Below are 13,623 nucleotides of genomic sequence, written 5' to 3'. Positions count from 1 at the left end.
TACACTGCTACACTGTCAAGTTGGTGATGGTCACTAAAAAGGGGAAAAATTAAAGAAAGAAGCACACCTGTGATGATCACTGATTGTCTACGATCTCTACGAGATGGAAATGTACAACTGAGGTGTTAAAAACCAGATTCTGCAAATGAAGAGTGAAACTCTGCTGTGGTTGTGCATTTGAACAAGAAGTGCAGAGGACTTTTCTTCCTGTCTCACCCTGTTTGAAGTCCAGGAAGTTGGTAATGTGCCATTTTTCAAAAATAAGATACTTATATTTAGGACTTGGTGTTACAGTTGCTATATGGAAAGTACAAGAGCACTGACATCACATTTTGACCACCGTGTTTCATTGTGCTTTTCACCGCTGAGCAGTCGCAGTGATTCTGAAAAGTGTGTTTTCCCCACTTACACAAAGACAGAGTTGGAGCATTTTTGAAAAGATTCATTTTCCTATTTTCATGCAGACAGAGTTTGAGCATTTTCAAAAAGTTGTGAGAGTTTTAAAAAGGTTTCGCTTTGGTGTCATTTTCAAACAGGACAGTTTTCAGTGACTGTCTGCAAGACTGGAAAGTGAGAAAGTTAAATAAGACAAATTCAGTGATGTGCTGTAATGTTTTACCAGCTGACTTGTGCTAATAAAACACTTTAAATAAAAATGACAGTTGGTGAGTTCTCATCAGCTGAAACTGTCAAATTTCTAAGAAGACAAAGTGTTTTATGTTTCAGCGTCACATTTGCTGATCGTACTACAGATCTGAAACAACTGAACAGCACACAAATAAAACAATCAATATTTCATAATATGATATTTAAAGGTGCATGAAGGAGTTTGCACGTTTCATGCGAAACAGCGCCCCCTGCAGGCCTTGGGCGTAATGCAGCTTAGTGAAAAACTCATCCCTGTGGCTCACGTGCACGGAAGAGGGGAACTCCTTCCTCGCTCATTTAGTAGCGCTCAAGTAAAATTTAAAGGGGCACAGTGCAGTTTTAAATATTAAATTATCAATTATTCACACCCACACATGTTTTCACCTTTGCCTGATGGGCAGCAAGAGCTATTTTTGCAAGATCGCAGTCGCTCCTATTCTCCTGTGCAGGGCATTGAAGGCACAGCAACATGAGTGATTCGGGTACGAATCGCTCTGAGCCTGACGTAATGCGCGCTCCCGCTGGCCTGATATTCTTAAGTTTTGTTTTGTCCGCCATTACTCTGCCAGATGCTTAGCGAGCAACAACTGAACTGTACTGAGGATGGAGCTTCCAGAAAGTAAGAAAAGACCGGCTTCTAGCACTGACACAACTCCAGCACAGACTCCACCAGGCAAAAGAAACTTACATTTTACTCGAGCGCTGCTAAAAGAGCGAGGAAGAAGTTCCCCTCTTCTGTGCACGTACATGGGCACAAGCCACAGACACAAGCTTTTCACTGAGCTACAGTTACGCCTAAGGCCTGCAGGGGTCGGTGTTTCGCATAAAATGAGCAAACTGCACTGTGCTCCTTTAAGTTTCTTTTACCTGGTGGAGTCTGTGCTGGAGTTGTGGCAGTGCTAGAAGCCAGTCTTTTCTTACTTTCTGGAAGCTCCTGCTCAGTTGTTGCTCACTAAGCATCTGGCGGAGTAATGGCGGACAAAACAAAACTCAAGGAGCCGGAGCGCGCATTACGTCATTCCTTTCAAATTCTCCCCCAAAAAATTCTGGTGCCAGACCGGCACTGCAACTTTCAAGTGACAATTTAGCGCTGTCAGATGTACTTGTAACGAATATGTCAGGGCATATTGTACACATCATTAAAAATGTGTAACATATATATGGTGGAAAATAAGTCTTTTTAACGTTGTAAAACTCCTTAATGCACCTTTAAACAAAACTAGAATGTGAACAAGACAGAAACCAAGGAAATCACATTAGACTGACAATCTGAATACATGATCAGGAAGTGAAGAAGGTGGAGAGATTCAAATCCCTTGGTGTCTACATCATATCTGATAAACATCTCCAGTCAGTTAAAGACTCAGACTGGACTAAACAAACTTGTCTCCTTCACCCCCTGCTGATTCATTTCTATGAGTCAGTCATTGAGAGCCTCCTGACCTCCTCCTGCACGGTGTGCTTCTCCAGCTGTACAGTGGAAACCAATCAGGAAGGACCTGCATCAGGTGGAGAGGATGGCTGAGGACATCATCATCAGACCACTCTCTCCTCTCAGAGACTTTCACACTGCTCCCACAGTTCTCCTTATTTTATAACAGCTAATACTGATGAGCCAATGACAGAGAATTAAGGAAATATGTCTGTGAAGCATCAAGGTGAGGGCTTCTGGTATTTGTGAAGATTCTACAATCTGTTGAAATATCCTGAGCAACTCTTCTTCCTTCTGGACTCAGAAAGCAGAGAAAGACTTTTTAAAACCTCATCAAAGACTCTATCAACAGCTTCAACCCTCTGCCTCTGTTTAACTTGTCAGAAATGTATCATATGAGTTTGATAAGATCTTGTGGCTCATGTTGTACAGCAGCTCCTCCATCTGCTCTGATGAAGGGGTCGTCCAACATGTTGATATGATTTGTTCTCATCACATCCTTCAGTGTGACGATAAACCAATCAGATCGCTGAGAAGTCTGACCCTCCCACTTTATGAGATTACAAAAGAAGAGGAGACGCTCTGATTGAAACACAGTCAGTGGAGGATTTCTCAGAAAATGTTTGTCATATTTGTTTTTCTGTTGATGATCGCAGTGGGCTGTGAGTATTTCTACAAATCTCTGATTCATCGTGCAAACATTTAATAATGAAGTAATATTTGTGTTTTTCAACTTGATGAATTTGCTTGTTTCTTTCAGGCTGCACAACTGATCAGAACTTTGAGATGAAATCTGTTGCTGCGCAACAAAATGTGACTTTGACGTGTCCTCGTACATTTCCACACAAAGCAAATTTATTTTGGATCAGAATAATTTCTGGTCACCAGCCGGAATTCTTGGGAGGAACATATGGCTTTGATTATGAAGGAGTTCATCAGACTCGTCATTTTACAACCAAACAAGAACCTGGAACTTTTATTCTTTACATTAATCAAAGTCAGATCAGCGACACTGGACTTTACTACTGCATCGGAACTGAAACCCTTGAAATGACCTTTGTGAGAGGAGTGTTTCTAAAGGTTAAAAGTAAGGTTTTATTTGTCTGTTAAAATTATTATCAGTGTGTTTATTTACTCTATGATTTAAATATTGATTTCTACAATTATTACATTTTTCTTTACACGCATTTTTGTTTGTCATGACTCATTTTTTAAATGTAGTTTGTTGTTTAAATATTCATTATTCATTTACTCACAACTATTTCCTTTAAATTCACTTTATTACTTCATTGCTTCTTTATATATCAGTAATATATTCACAAAAATATTAACTTTTTCTCCTGAAACCTTGTCATATTTATTTTGTTGCGTAATTCTTTACTTCTATAAATATTTTCTTATATAATTTTTAGTCAGATAATTATCAATTACTTGGTGTATTTTTTTCTGTTTCACTCAGTAATTTAGCTCCTGAATTTTTTTTCTAACACGTGCTCCTCCAGGGCCCCAATCTTCCATCTCTGGCATCTTTCAAGCTCCTCCGTCTGCTGCGGTCCATCCAGGAGAGTCGGTGTCTCTGCAGTGTTCGGTCCTCTCTGACTCTGAGAAGAAAACATGTTCAGAAGATTACAGAGTTCACTGGTTCAGAGCAGGATCACATCAATCTCACCCCGATTTCATTTATACTCATGGAGGCAATGCAGAGTGTGGAAACTCTTCCCAGAAATGTTTCTATAGCTTCTCTAAGAAGGTCAGTGTCTCTGATGCTGGTACTTATTACTGTGCTGTGGCTGCATGTGGAGAGGTCATGTTTGGAAATGGAGCAAAACTGGACATTAAAGGTCAGTTCAATCATCAGTTTTTAAAGCTTATTGTATCTTATTGGTTTAGAACACCATGAATTGATGGTTATATGTTTGTTTTTTTGTTGTTGTTCAGAAGCCAACACAGCCCTTTACAGTCTTGGTGCAGCTTTTGTTGCAACTATGATTGTTTCAGTCTGTCTCATTTGGACGAATGACAAAAAGGATTATAACGACGTGAAGACAGTCGTCATGTACAGCAGAATGTCTAAAACCTCGAGCAAAACCAGACAGCAGTGATCAGCAGGTAAAGTCACAGAATGAAATGATTTTAAAGTAATCAAAGAAATCACATGTTGTCTTGACATTTGTTCCTGTGTTTTCTCAGACAGATGAAGCTTCATTGATCTATTCTGCACCAACCTTCAGCAGGAGAAAAGTTACCAAAGCGGAAAGAGGAAACACACTCCGATCAGAAAGAGAGAAGTGTGATTGGCTTTTTAACCACTGAGTGACAATTTACACACAAAAAAAAAAAAGGTTGTTATCATGATGGTTTTGATGCTTTGTCTAAAAACAGAAAAAAGAAACTTTAATTTCTCTGGAACTTATAAATATTATTCTGCTTGTTGTAAACTACAGTCTTTTATTCAATTATATTTTCTTCTTTGATGTTTGTGACAGTGTCCTCAATGTTTGACTTTTTTTTATCTGAAACAAGGTTTTTCGAACAAAAGCTTCTGCTGGATGAAACATTTCAATTAACAATGAACATATAGAACTGGAATTTACTTTTGTCATGAATTAGACTTTGTTTCCTTTGTTTATTTGTAAAGAAAAGGCTCAAATGCATCGAAACATCACTGTTGCTGCTACATTTACTGAATGAGCCCAAATCAGCAGAAGGAGACGTACAGAGCGACTGAGACTCAAGATCAACCTGCTCAGAAGGAGAGGAAGCATGTTCAGGTGAAAGATTGCACAAGAATTTTGCCCTGGGTTTTCAGTTCAAGCAAGGTCATAAACACACACACACACACACACCTACACGCACACACACACACACACACAGAGGCACATGCTCACACACAAACACAGTGGGTGCTGTAAGCACAAACGAAATATTAAACAGTTGTCCCATACATCATCATTAATTTAAGCACCTCCCCTCATGTGTTCACAGCTGCCATTAAACACCAAACAGGACAAACATGAGATTAAAAAGAAAAGACATCAGAAAGTGAGCAGGTTTATCAGTGCAGTCGTTCTTCCATGTAGAATTACTTCTGTTTCCCTAAATTTCTTCAAAATCAACCCAAATCTAAATCATAGTTCTGCTCCTGTCATTAAAAGAAGGCTGCACACGTACTTCCTGAAATGAAACCAGAGGGTGAGGCAGGAAGAAAAATAACTCTGCACTCATGTTCTTGTTTAAAAGCACAACCACAACAAAGTTGGACCTTAGTATTACTCAGTTTCAGACATAGTCAACAAAGTGAAGAGAAGAACACATATAGCAAGTAGAAGAAACAAATTAACACACAATTTTTATCCAACTCAAGGTTCAAAAGTAAAACTCATCATATAAGCTGTTTTTACTGGAGATCGTCCCGAGTGAAAACTGTGACATTGTCACAGAGACGTTTGTCGGAGTCACTGAAATGGTCTCTTAACGTATCGTGCTTAGAGAATAAAGAACCCATCAAAGATCCTTCAGTTCCGTTGTGTGTCCCACATAAACCCTGTTGTGTGTGTTGTTGTTTGAAGACCTAAAATCTTTCTTAAGATCTCAGTGACTTGTTCAATCAGCTCTGTGACAGTGACACCTGTGGACTTGAAGTGACACATCAACAACACGTCATCAGTGAAACTAACCTGTCTCACGGTGGTCTAAACCAGGGGTGTCCACCTTACTTCCTTATTTCTCTCCCTGCAGCAGAACACCTCCATCTCATCTTGAATTCATCTTTCTCCCAGCTGCAGCACAAGTGATTGCAATGAGGGACTTGTCAGTGGGCTTTTCTACAAATTGAGTCAAAGGTTTTAATCTATGTATCTGTCTTGAAAGCTTTATGTCAGCACTGCCAATCCATGTGGTGATGGTAGATATGATGTCTCAGAAACAAGGTCACCCAACCCCCACCCTCACACCGCCACACTGTGATCCTGCCCTCCTGGACCCACTGAAGGTAGAGCCACTCAGTACACTGCTACACTGTCAAGTTGGTGATGGTCACTAAAAAGGGGAAAAATTAAAGAAAGAAAGAAAGAAAGAAGCACACCTGTGATGATCACTGATTATCTACGATCTCTACGAGACAGAAATGTACAACTGAGGTGTTAAAAAACAGATTCTGCAAATGAAGAGTGAAACTCTGCTGTGGTTGTGCATTTGAACAAGAAGTGCAGAGGACTTTTCTTTCTGTCACACCCTGTTTGAAGTCCAGGAAGTTGGTAATGTGCCATTTTTCAAAAATAAGGTACTTATATTTAGGACTTGGTGTTACTGTTGCTATATGGAAAGTACAAGAGCACTGACATCACATTTTGACCACCGTGTTTCATTGTGCTTTTCACCGCTGAGCAGTCGCAGTGATTCTGAAAAGTGTGTTTTCCCCAATTACACAAAGACAGAGTTGGAGCATTTTTGAAAAGATTCATTTTCCTATTTTCATGCAGACAGAGTTTGAGCATTTTCAAAAAGTTGTGAGAGTTTTAAAAAGGTTTCGCTTTGGTGTCATTTTCAAACAGGACAGTTTTCAGTGACTGTCTGCAAGACTGAAGAAGTGAGAAAGTTAAATAAGACAAATTCAGTGATGTGCTATAATGTTTTATCAACTGACTTGTGCTAATAAAACACTTTAAATAAAAATGACAGTTGGGGAGTTCTCATCAGCTGAAACAGTCAAAATTCTAAGACAAAGCGTTTTATGTTTCAGCTGATAGTACTGCAGATATGAAAGAAAGACCGAACAGCACACAAATAAAACAATCGATATTACTTAGTATGATATTTAAACAAAACCAGGATGTGAACAAGACAGAAACCAAGGAAATCATATCAGACTGTGACATTCGTCTCGCATGATCAGGAAGTGAAGAAGGAGGAAAGATTCAAATCTCTTGGGGTCCACATCATATCTGACAAACATCTCCAGTCAGTTAAAGCCTCAGACTGGACTAAACAAACTTGTCTCCTTCACCCCCTGCTGATTCATTTCTATGAGTCAGTTATGGAGAGCCTCCTGACCTCCTCCTGCACGGTGTGCTTCTCCAGCTGTACAGTGGAAACCAACCAGGAAGGACCTGCAGCAGGTGGAGAGGATGGCTGAGGACATCATCATCAGACCACTCCCTCCTCTCAGAGACTTTCACACTGCTCCCACAGTTCTCCTTATTTTATGAAAGCTGACACTGATGAGCCAATGACAGAGAATAGAGGAAATTTGTCTGTGAAGCATCAAGGTGAGGGCTTCTGGTATTTGTGAGGATTCTACAATTTGTTGAAATATCCTGAGCAACTCTTCTTCCTTCTTGACTCAGAAAGCAGAGAGAGACTTTTTAAAACCTCATCAAAGACTCTATAAACAGCTTCAACCCTCTGCCTCTGTTTAACTTGTCAGAAATGTATCAGATGAGTTTGATAAGATCTTGTGGCTCATGTTGTACAGCAGCTCCTCCATCTGCTCTCTGATGAAGGGGTCGTCCATCATTTGTTCTCATCACATCCTTCAGTGTGACGATAAACCAATCAGATCGCTGAGAAGTCTGACCCTCCCACTTTATGAGATTACAAAAGAAGAGGAAACGCTCTGATTGAAACACAGTCAGTGGAGGATTTCTCAGAAAATGTTTGTCATATTTGGTTTTCTGTTGATGATCGCAGTGGGCTGTGAGTATTTCTGTAAATCTCTGATTCATCGTGCAAACATTTAATAATAAAGGAACATTTGTGTTTTTCTACTTGATGAATTTGCTTGTTTCTTTCAGGCTGCACAACTGATCAGAACTTTGAGATGAAATCTGTTGCTGCGCAACAACATGTGACTTTGACGTGTCCTCGTAAAATTGGACACAAAGCAAATTTATTTTGGATCAGAATAATTTCTGGTCACCAGCCGGAATTCTTGGGAGGAACATATGGCTTTGATTATGAAGGAGTTCATCAGACTCGTCATTTTACAACCAAACAAGAACCTGGAACTTTTATTCTTTACATTAATCAAAGTCAGATCAGCGACACTGGACTTTACTACTGCATCCGAACTGAAACCCTTGAAATGACCTTTGTGAGAAGAGTGTTTCTAATGGTTAAAGGTAAGGTTTTATTTGTCTCTGTTAAAATTATTTTCAGTGTGTCTATTTACTCTATGATTTAAATATTGATTTTTTACAATTATTACATTTCTCTTTACACATTTTTTTGTTTGTCGTGACTCACTTAAATATACTTTCTTGTTTAAATATTCATTATTCATTCACTCACATCTATTTCCTTTGAATTCACTTTCTTACTTGATTGCATATTGATATGTCAGTAATATATTTACAGAATTATTTACTTTTTCTCCTGAAACCTTGTCATATTTATTTTTTTGAGTAATTCTTTTCTTCCATAAATACTTATATATATTTTTTTAATCAGATAATTATCAATTACTTGGTTGTATTTTCCTATTTCACACAGTAATTTAGCTACTGAATTTTTTTTCTAACACGTGTTCTTCCCAGGACCCCAATCTTCCATCTCTGGCATCTTTCAAGCTCCTCCGTCTGCTGCGGTCCATCCAGGAGAGTCGGTGTCTCTGCAGTGTTCGGTCCTCTCTGACTCTGAGAACAAAACATGTTCAGAAGATTACAGAGTTCACTGGTTCAGAGCAGGATCACATCAATCTCACCCCAGTTTCATTTATACTCATGGAGACAATGCAGAGTGTGGAAACTCTTCACAGAAATGTTTCTATAACTTCTCTAAGAAGGTCAGTGCCTCTGATGCTGGTACTTATTACTGTGCTGTGGCTGCATGTGGAGAGGTCATGTTTGGAAATGGAGCAAAACTGGACATTAAAGGTAAGATCAGAATATTTTACTGGTAAAATTGGTTCACTTCAACAAGCAAATAATCAGTATCATTAAATGTTTTATTTTCTCAGGTTGGAATCAGACAGAAATAGCTCTTTGTATTGTCTGTGTTGCTTTGGCCGTCAGTGTGACTGTTTCAGTTTATCTCATTTGGACCAGAAAGAAGCAGGACGGTAGTGGTGGTAAGACACGTTTCTTTTATAACTATGTTTTAACACCAAGTGCCGCTGTGAATTAACTGTTTTACTTTAATATTTTCGGTTGAAAACAGAACCAGACAGCAGTGATCAGCAGGTAAAATCTGAGAATGATGTAAAACCTTTTTCAGTTTTCTTCTATACATATCATCATATTTGAACGTTCATTTTTCTGTTTCTTCAGAGGGATGAAGCTTCATTGACCTACGCTGCACCAACCTTCAGCAAGAGCAAAGTCACCAAAGAAAACAAAAACAAAAGAAACACACACTCGGCTCAGAAAGACACGATCTACACTGATGTTCGTGTTCACAACTGATAACTTGATAATCATGATCTAATGATGATAACTTTAAAACAGTATTAATAATAATATAATAATAACTTGATTAAAACTCAATCTGCTAAATAATGGTGACGTAACTTTTTTTTCCTGCTGATGACAACTGAACTACTAATATATACTTTCCGAGGGTGGAATTAACTGATTACATTCACTCACATTTCTTTAATAAAGTCGTAATTTGAGTTTCTTGTGCTTGTAGGACTACTGAGTCAAGGGCTCATACTTCAATGTATTATACACCATGTAATAAATTTTGTCCATTTGAAAAAAAAAAAAAAAACAAATCACCCCAGTAGAAAGAGAAAAGACAGTCGGCCCAGAAAGAGAAGATCTACAATGATGTACATTTTTGCCGCTGAATAAAAATGTATCTTCTCAATCTGATGGATGATGACCTAAATTACTTTTCAAGGAGACTTGATTGCACATGCAGTTTGAGACTATCTATCCACACAAAAAAAAATATTGGTTCTTTTTAGATGCCTTGTACAGGTTTACATATTGTAAATATGTTGTGGGAATGCAAAAAAAAATACAGTGTGCAATGTAATGCATGTAATACACCTTGCATGTGTTCTGTGCACATCTGTTCCACGTGTGATCAGGCTGTCCCTCTATCAAATAATACTGTCGCGACTGGAGGGGGTCGCTAAGGATGCTTTCCTGGAACTGGGGGTTGTGCCACACGGCATTGTGGGAAATGGGACTGTGTTTGGGGGCTATTTCGGGCCGGTTTATGTGTTCTGTGTGGGTTGTTTGTGTTCCATTTATTATGCATGTGTCTTGGTTTATTGTTGTCTGCTGTTTGCCACCGTTTGTGTTCTTTTATTTTCATTTTGTTTGAGCACCGTGGCTCAGGGGGACCTTTTGGGGAGGGACAAGGCCTGCGCGCAAATGGGGAGGGCGCAGTTGTGTGGGGTTTAGTTCTTGTCACAATAAAACTCTGATACTTGTGAAACTAAAGAGCAGACTCAGTCATCATTCGCTGTCTCCACCACTAGTCGAGATTGTCACAATTCTTAGGTTTAACCCTCGCAGTCTTTGCTCGTTGAGGACTTATTTATTATTTTTTCATTCTTGAACATTGCTTGTTAAATTTGCAGTTGGCCATTGCCAAATCAGTATCAAAATATATTTCTCTATGTTTTCTATGAAAAGGTGGAGATATCAGCAGTTCTGGTGCGTAATGTAGGACATGACTGTTCAATGTTATTAAAGTATGATTTAGTTCACATAGGTTGAAGTTGCCTTTGGCTATATTTATTATTGACTGTTGCAAAAGGTATTTTGGCATATTATATTGACTGGCAATAGAATGTTGGCATCTTAATTATTTGGTTTTTTACTTAACATAACACCATAGCATTATTTCAGTGGTGGTGTTGCTGAGATATTGGTAAGACTTTTATGTGGTATTGACGAAAGACGGAAGAACTGGAGTTGACTGCTAATAACTCATTTTGTAATTTCTACCCTCATGTGAAATGGACGAATGCTGCAACTATTGGATTCATATGGCATGTCCATGTGACTGTTATGTCTGTATTGGAGAATATACATGCTTCTTCTAATGAGCCAAATGTGTGTGTGCACGCTTGTATGTAAGTGTCGGTGTGAACGTGCATGTGGGTAGGGTGGCCTGCTGCCCTGACAAAGTCTCTCACCCCTAAATTCCAGATCTTCCGTGTCCGGTCTGGTCCGGTCCGGTCCGAATCCCGCGACAAATACATTGCTATTTTAATGACTGTAGCTGATTCCACAGCCTCCGTTCTGCCACGTTCGGCTCTGTCATTGTCCGCTCCGCTCCGTCAGTCCAAAATAGAGCCAAGGTCTATTTTTCTGTCTGGTTCGTTCCGATCAGTTTCGCACGCATAAATTTCCACAGTTCAGATGAACCAAACAGGTAAGAGAACTCCAACAACCTCCGGCTTTATACAAAATAAAATCATTTTGTCTTTATTAAAAACTTTAAACTGTTTAAAGACGTTTTATTTGTCCTCACATTAATTTTCAGATATATCACGAATAAACATACCATATTGATTAAAATATACACTTTAAAAAGCGGGCAAACAAAAACTAAAACATACTTTCAAGTTTTGTATGACAAACTTCTGTTTTGCCTGTAATCAAGCGATAGTTGAACGTTTCTGAATGTTTACACAGCTGCATATATGGCCCATTTGTAGGCTATTGTCCATAAATTTCGTGTTTTCTACAAAATACATATTCAGGACCATGTATGCATTTTATTCTGAATGGCCTGAATGTGCTCCTCGCGCATGCGTTTCTCTGCTTCACCGGCCGGGCGGAACAGAGGCGCAGTGGAGCATTGCGTACGCTGTGGGTTTTTAGAATACGGAGCGGAGCAGACCGGACCGGACCCGGACACGGAAGATGTGGAATTTGGTCGTTAGTCTGGCCCTGCATGTAACCAACAACACAACATTTACAAGTAGTAATCAAATAGTATGTTGGGTTACTCCCTGCAAACTTGATTACATAGTGTGACGTAATGCAATTACAAGGACTAAAAAAAGAAAAAAAGAAGAAAAAAAACTCAGCAAAGTCCTGATGGAGTAAACCTGCAATATAAACTGATATTCAATACTGTCTGCATTTATTGGAAATAAGTGTGAAAATGGTGTGAAAGGGGGAAATGTTGAAGCATTGCTTAATACAATATCACCATTTCTATTTTATGCACACATTTAAATTTCAATTACTATGCTGTTTGTACTTTTGTATTCATTCAGTCTTTGATTATGAATTTGCTGAGTCGTGAGGTTTGAAAATGGATAAATTTCACAAATGTTAGTTCCAGTTCAGACATGACGCTTGCCAGATCAATATCTGAAGGTCATGTCGGGACCCTCACAGTAAAGCTAGGTTTATACTTGCACGACTTTTTGCCACGATGCTGTCGTGGCAAGGCGTGCCAATCTGGAGTCACGAACCGGCAGGCTCCCGCACTGTTCACGACTAGTTCACGCACACTTCACGGACAGTTGGCGCACAGTTCACGGACAGTTCACGAATGCGCCCATCTGCGTCGCGAACTGGCACAACGCATTCACAGCGCATTCACGCATAGATTGCGCATAGTTTACAAGCTTCCCGCATTGGCACGGCGTGGTTGCGCACGCAATTACGCACGTCATATAAAAAGGGGGCTTCCCCAACCCCAGGTCATTTTTGGATTTGCTACTACAATTCTACAATTTCATTTAGCAGACGCTTTTGTCCAAAGCGACGTACAACACAAGCAAGAATATAGACATAAGAAAGAAAGAAACCATTAGTAAATGCTTCAATTGCTTCAAGTGCGATTGGTCAAGGGAGTTGCCATCAAGTTGCAGAAGAGGAGCCACTACCCCCCCCCCTTTTTTTTTTAATTTTTTTGTGTGTCAACTTAGTCAGTAGTACATAAGTGCTGGGTTTTAGAACACCTGATCTATTCTTCCCCGAACATGGGGTCGGATTAAGACCCTAGGTGTTCTCTGAACAATTGAGTCTTCAATTGTCTCTTGAAAGTAGAAATAGACTCGGCGGAACGCACCGAGTTAGGTAGTTCGTTCCACCATTTGGGAACAACAGAGGAGAAGAGTCTGGCAAGAGATTTAGAGCCGTGCTGGGCTGGAAGCACCAGACGTCTCTCACATGAGAGATTTGCTGTGGAACAGACATCATGCTGTATGCCAGAGACACCGTCACTGCGGAGAAGAGAAGACGCCTGTACCTGTCAACTGCTCTGTGTTGAAGAGCAGCAGAAAAGGTGCTGCTTAAGGCCCCGAGCTGAAGGGGGCCCCGACGGACGGCTGACATCAGTCAATTTCAATGACAAATTAAAGGTGCTGTAGGCAGGATTTTGCTAGTCAATGCTAATTTTTCTGTATTTTCTTTGGATTAAATGTTAGACTATCCATTGATAATCCTTTAGGAGTGTAGCATAATTGTACTACCACGAGGGCGCAGCGTTTCCATCTGTCTCTGTTCTGAGCTGAAAAGGAATCTCGACAGCTCCAGGTATCTTTGACCAATCAGAAGAGCCCCTGAGGCTCTAACCGTGATTGGTCGAGGGGCGTTTGTCGCACGTTCTTGTGGGAGGGGCTTAAC

The 13,623-nt window shown here is 39.7% G+C and overlaps 2 protein-coding genes across 2 annotated transcripts; both read left to right on the top strand.

The window, feature by feature from the left end:
* The first annotated feature begins 2,693 nt into the window (after nt 1-2,693).
* LOC115400325 (uncharacterized) lies at nt 2,694-4,436 on the top strand. The gene is made up of 5 exons (XM_030108132.1): nt 2,694-2,742; nt 2,841-3,167; nt 3,583-3,921; nt 4,019-4,189; nt 4,271-4,436. The coding sequence occupies exons 1-4, from the start codon at nt 2,700-2,702 to the stop codon at nt 4,180-4,182; spliced, it is 873 nt and encodes a 290-aa protein (XP_029963992.1). The 5' UTR covers nt 2,694-2,699; the 3' UTR covers nt 4,183-4,189; nt 4,271-4,436.
* Nucleotides 4,437-7,723: 3,287 nt separating this feature from the next.
* On the top strand, nt 7,724-10,383 carry LOC115400309 (uncharacterized). Its single transcript, XM_030108107.1, has 6 exons — nt 7,724-7,774; nt 7,873-8,199; nt 8,614-8,952; nt 9,036-9,146; nt 9,236-9,258; nt 9,346-10,383. Exons 1-6 carry the CDS (start codon nt 7,732-7,734, stop codon nt 9,478-9,480), a joined length of 978 nt encoding a protein of 325 aa, XP_029963967.1. The 5' UTR covers nt 7,724-7,731; the 3' UTR covers nt 9,481-10,383.
* The last annotated feature ends 3,240 nt before the right edge of the window (nt 10,384-13,623 follow it).

Source organism: Salarias fasciatus, chromosome 2 (genome assembly GCF_902148845.1).
Source record: "Salarias fasciatus chromosome 2, fSalaFa1.1, whole genome shotgun sequence".
In the NCBI taxonomy this organism is placed as follows: domain Eukaryota; kingdom Metazoa; phylum Chordata; class Actinopteri; order Blenniiformes; family Blenniidae; genus Salarias; species Salarias fasciatus.
Note: the sequence above shows the minus strand (reverse complement) of the source record. Positions and strands in the feature narration are given on the sequence as shown.

Bases quoted from the DNA above. Each gene is read 5' to 3' on its own strand.
- LOC115400325 (XM_030108132.1), top strand. From the start codon at position 2,700: ATGTTTGTCATATTTGTTTTTCTGTTGATGATCGCAGTGGGCT. The intron at 2,743-2,840 runs GTGAGTATTTCT...TGTTTCTTTCAG, and splicing joins GTTGATGATCGCAGTGGGCT to GCTGCACAACTGATCAGAAC. The intron at 3,168-3,582 runs GTAAGGTTTTAT...GTGCTCCTCCAG, and splicing joins AGTGTTTCTAAAGGTTAAAA to GGCCCCAATCTTCCATCTCT.
- LOC115400309 (XM_030108107.1), top strand. From the start codon at position 7,732: ATGTTTGTCATATTTGGTTTTCTGTTGATGATCGCAGTGGGCT. The intron at 7,775-7,872 runs GTGAGTATTTCT...TGTTTCTTTCAG, and splicing joins GTTGATGATCGCAGTGGGCT to GCTGCACAACTGATCAGAAC. The intron at 9,259-9,345 runs GTAAAATCTGAG...CTGTTTCTTCAG, and splicing joins CAGACAGCAGTGATCAGCAG to AGGGATGAAGCTTCATTGAC.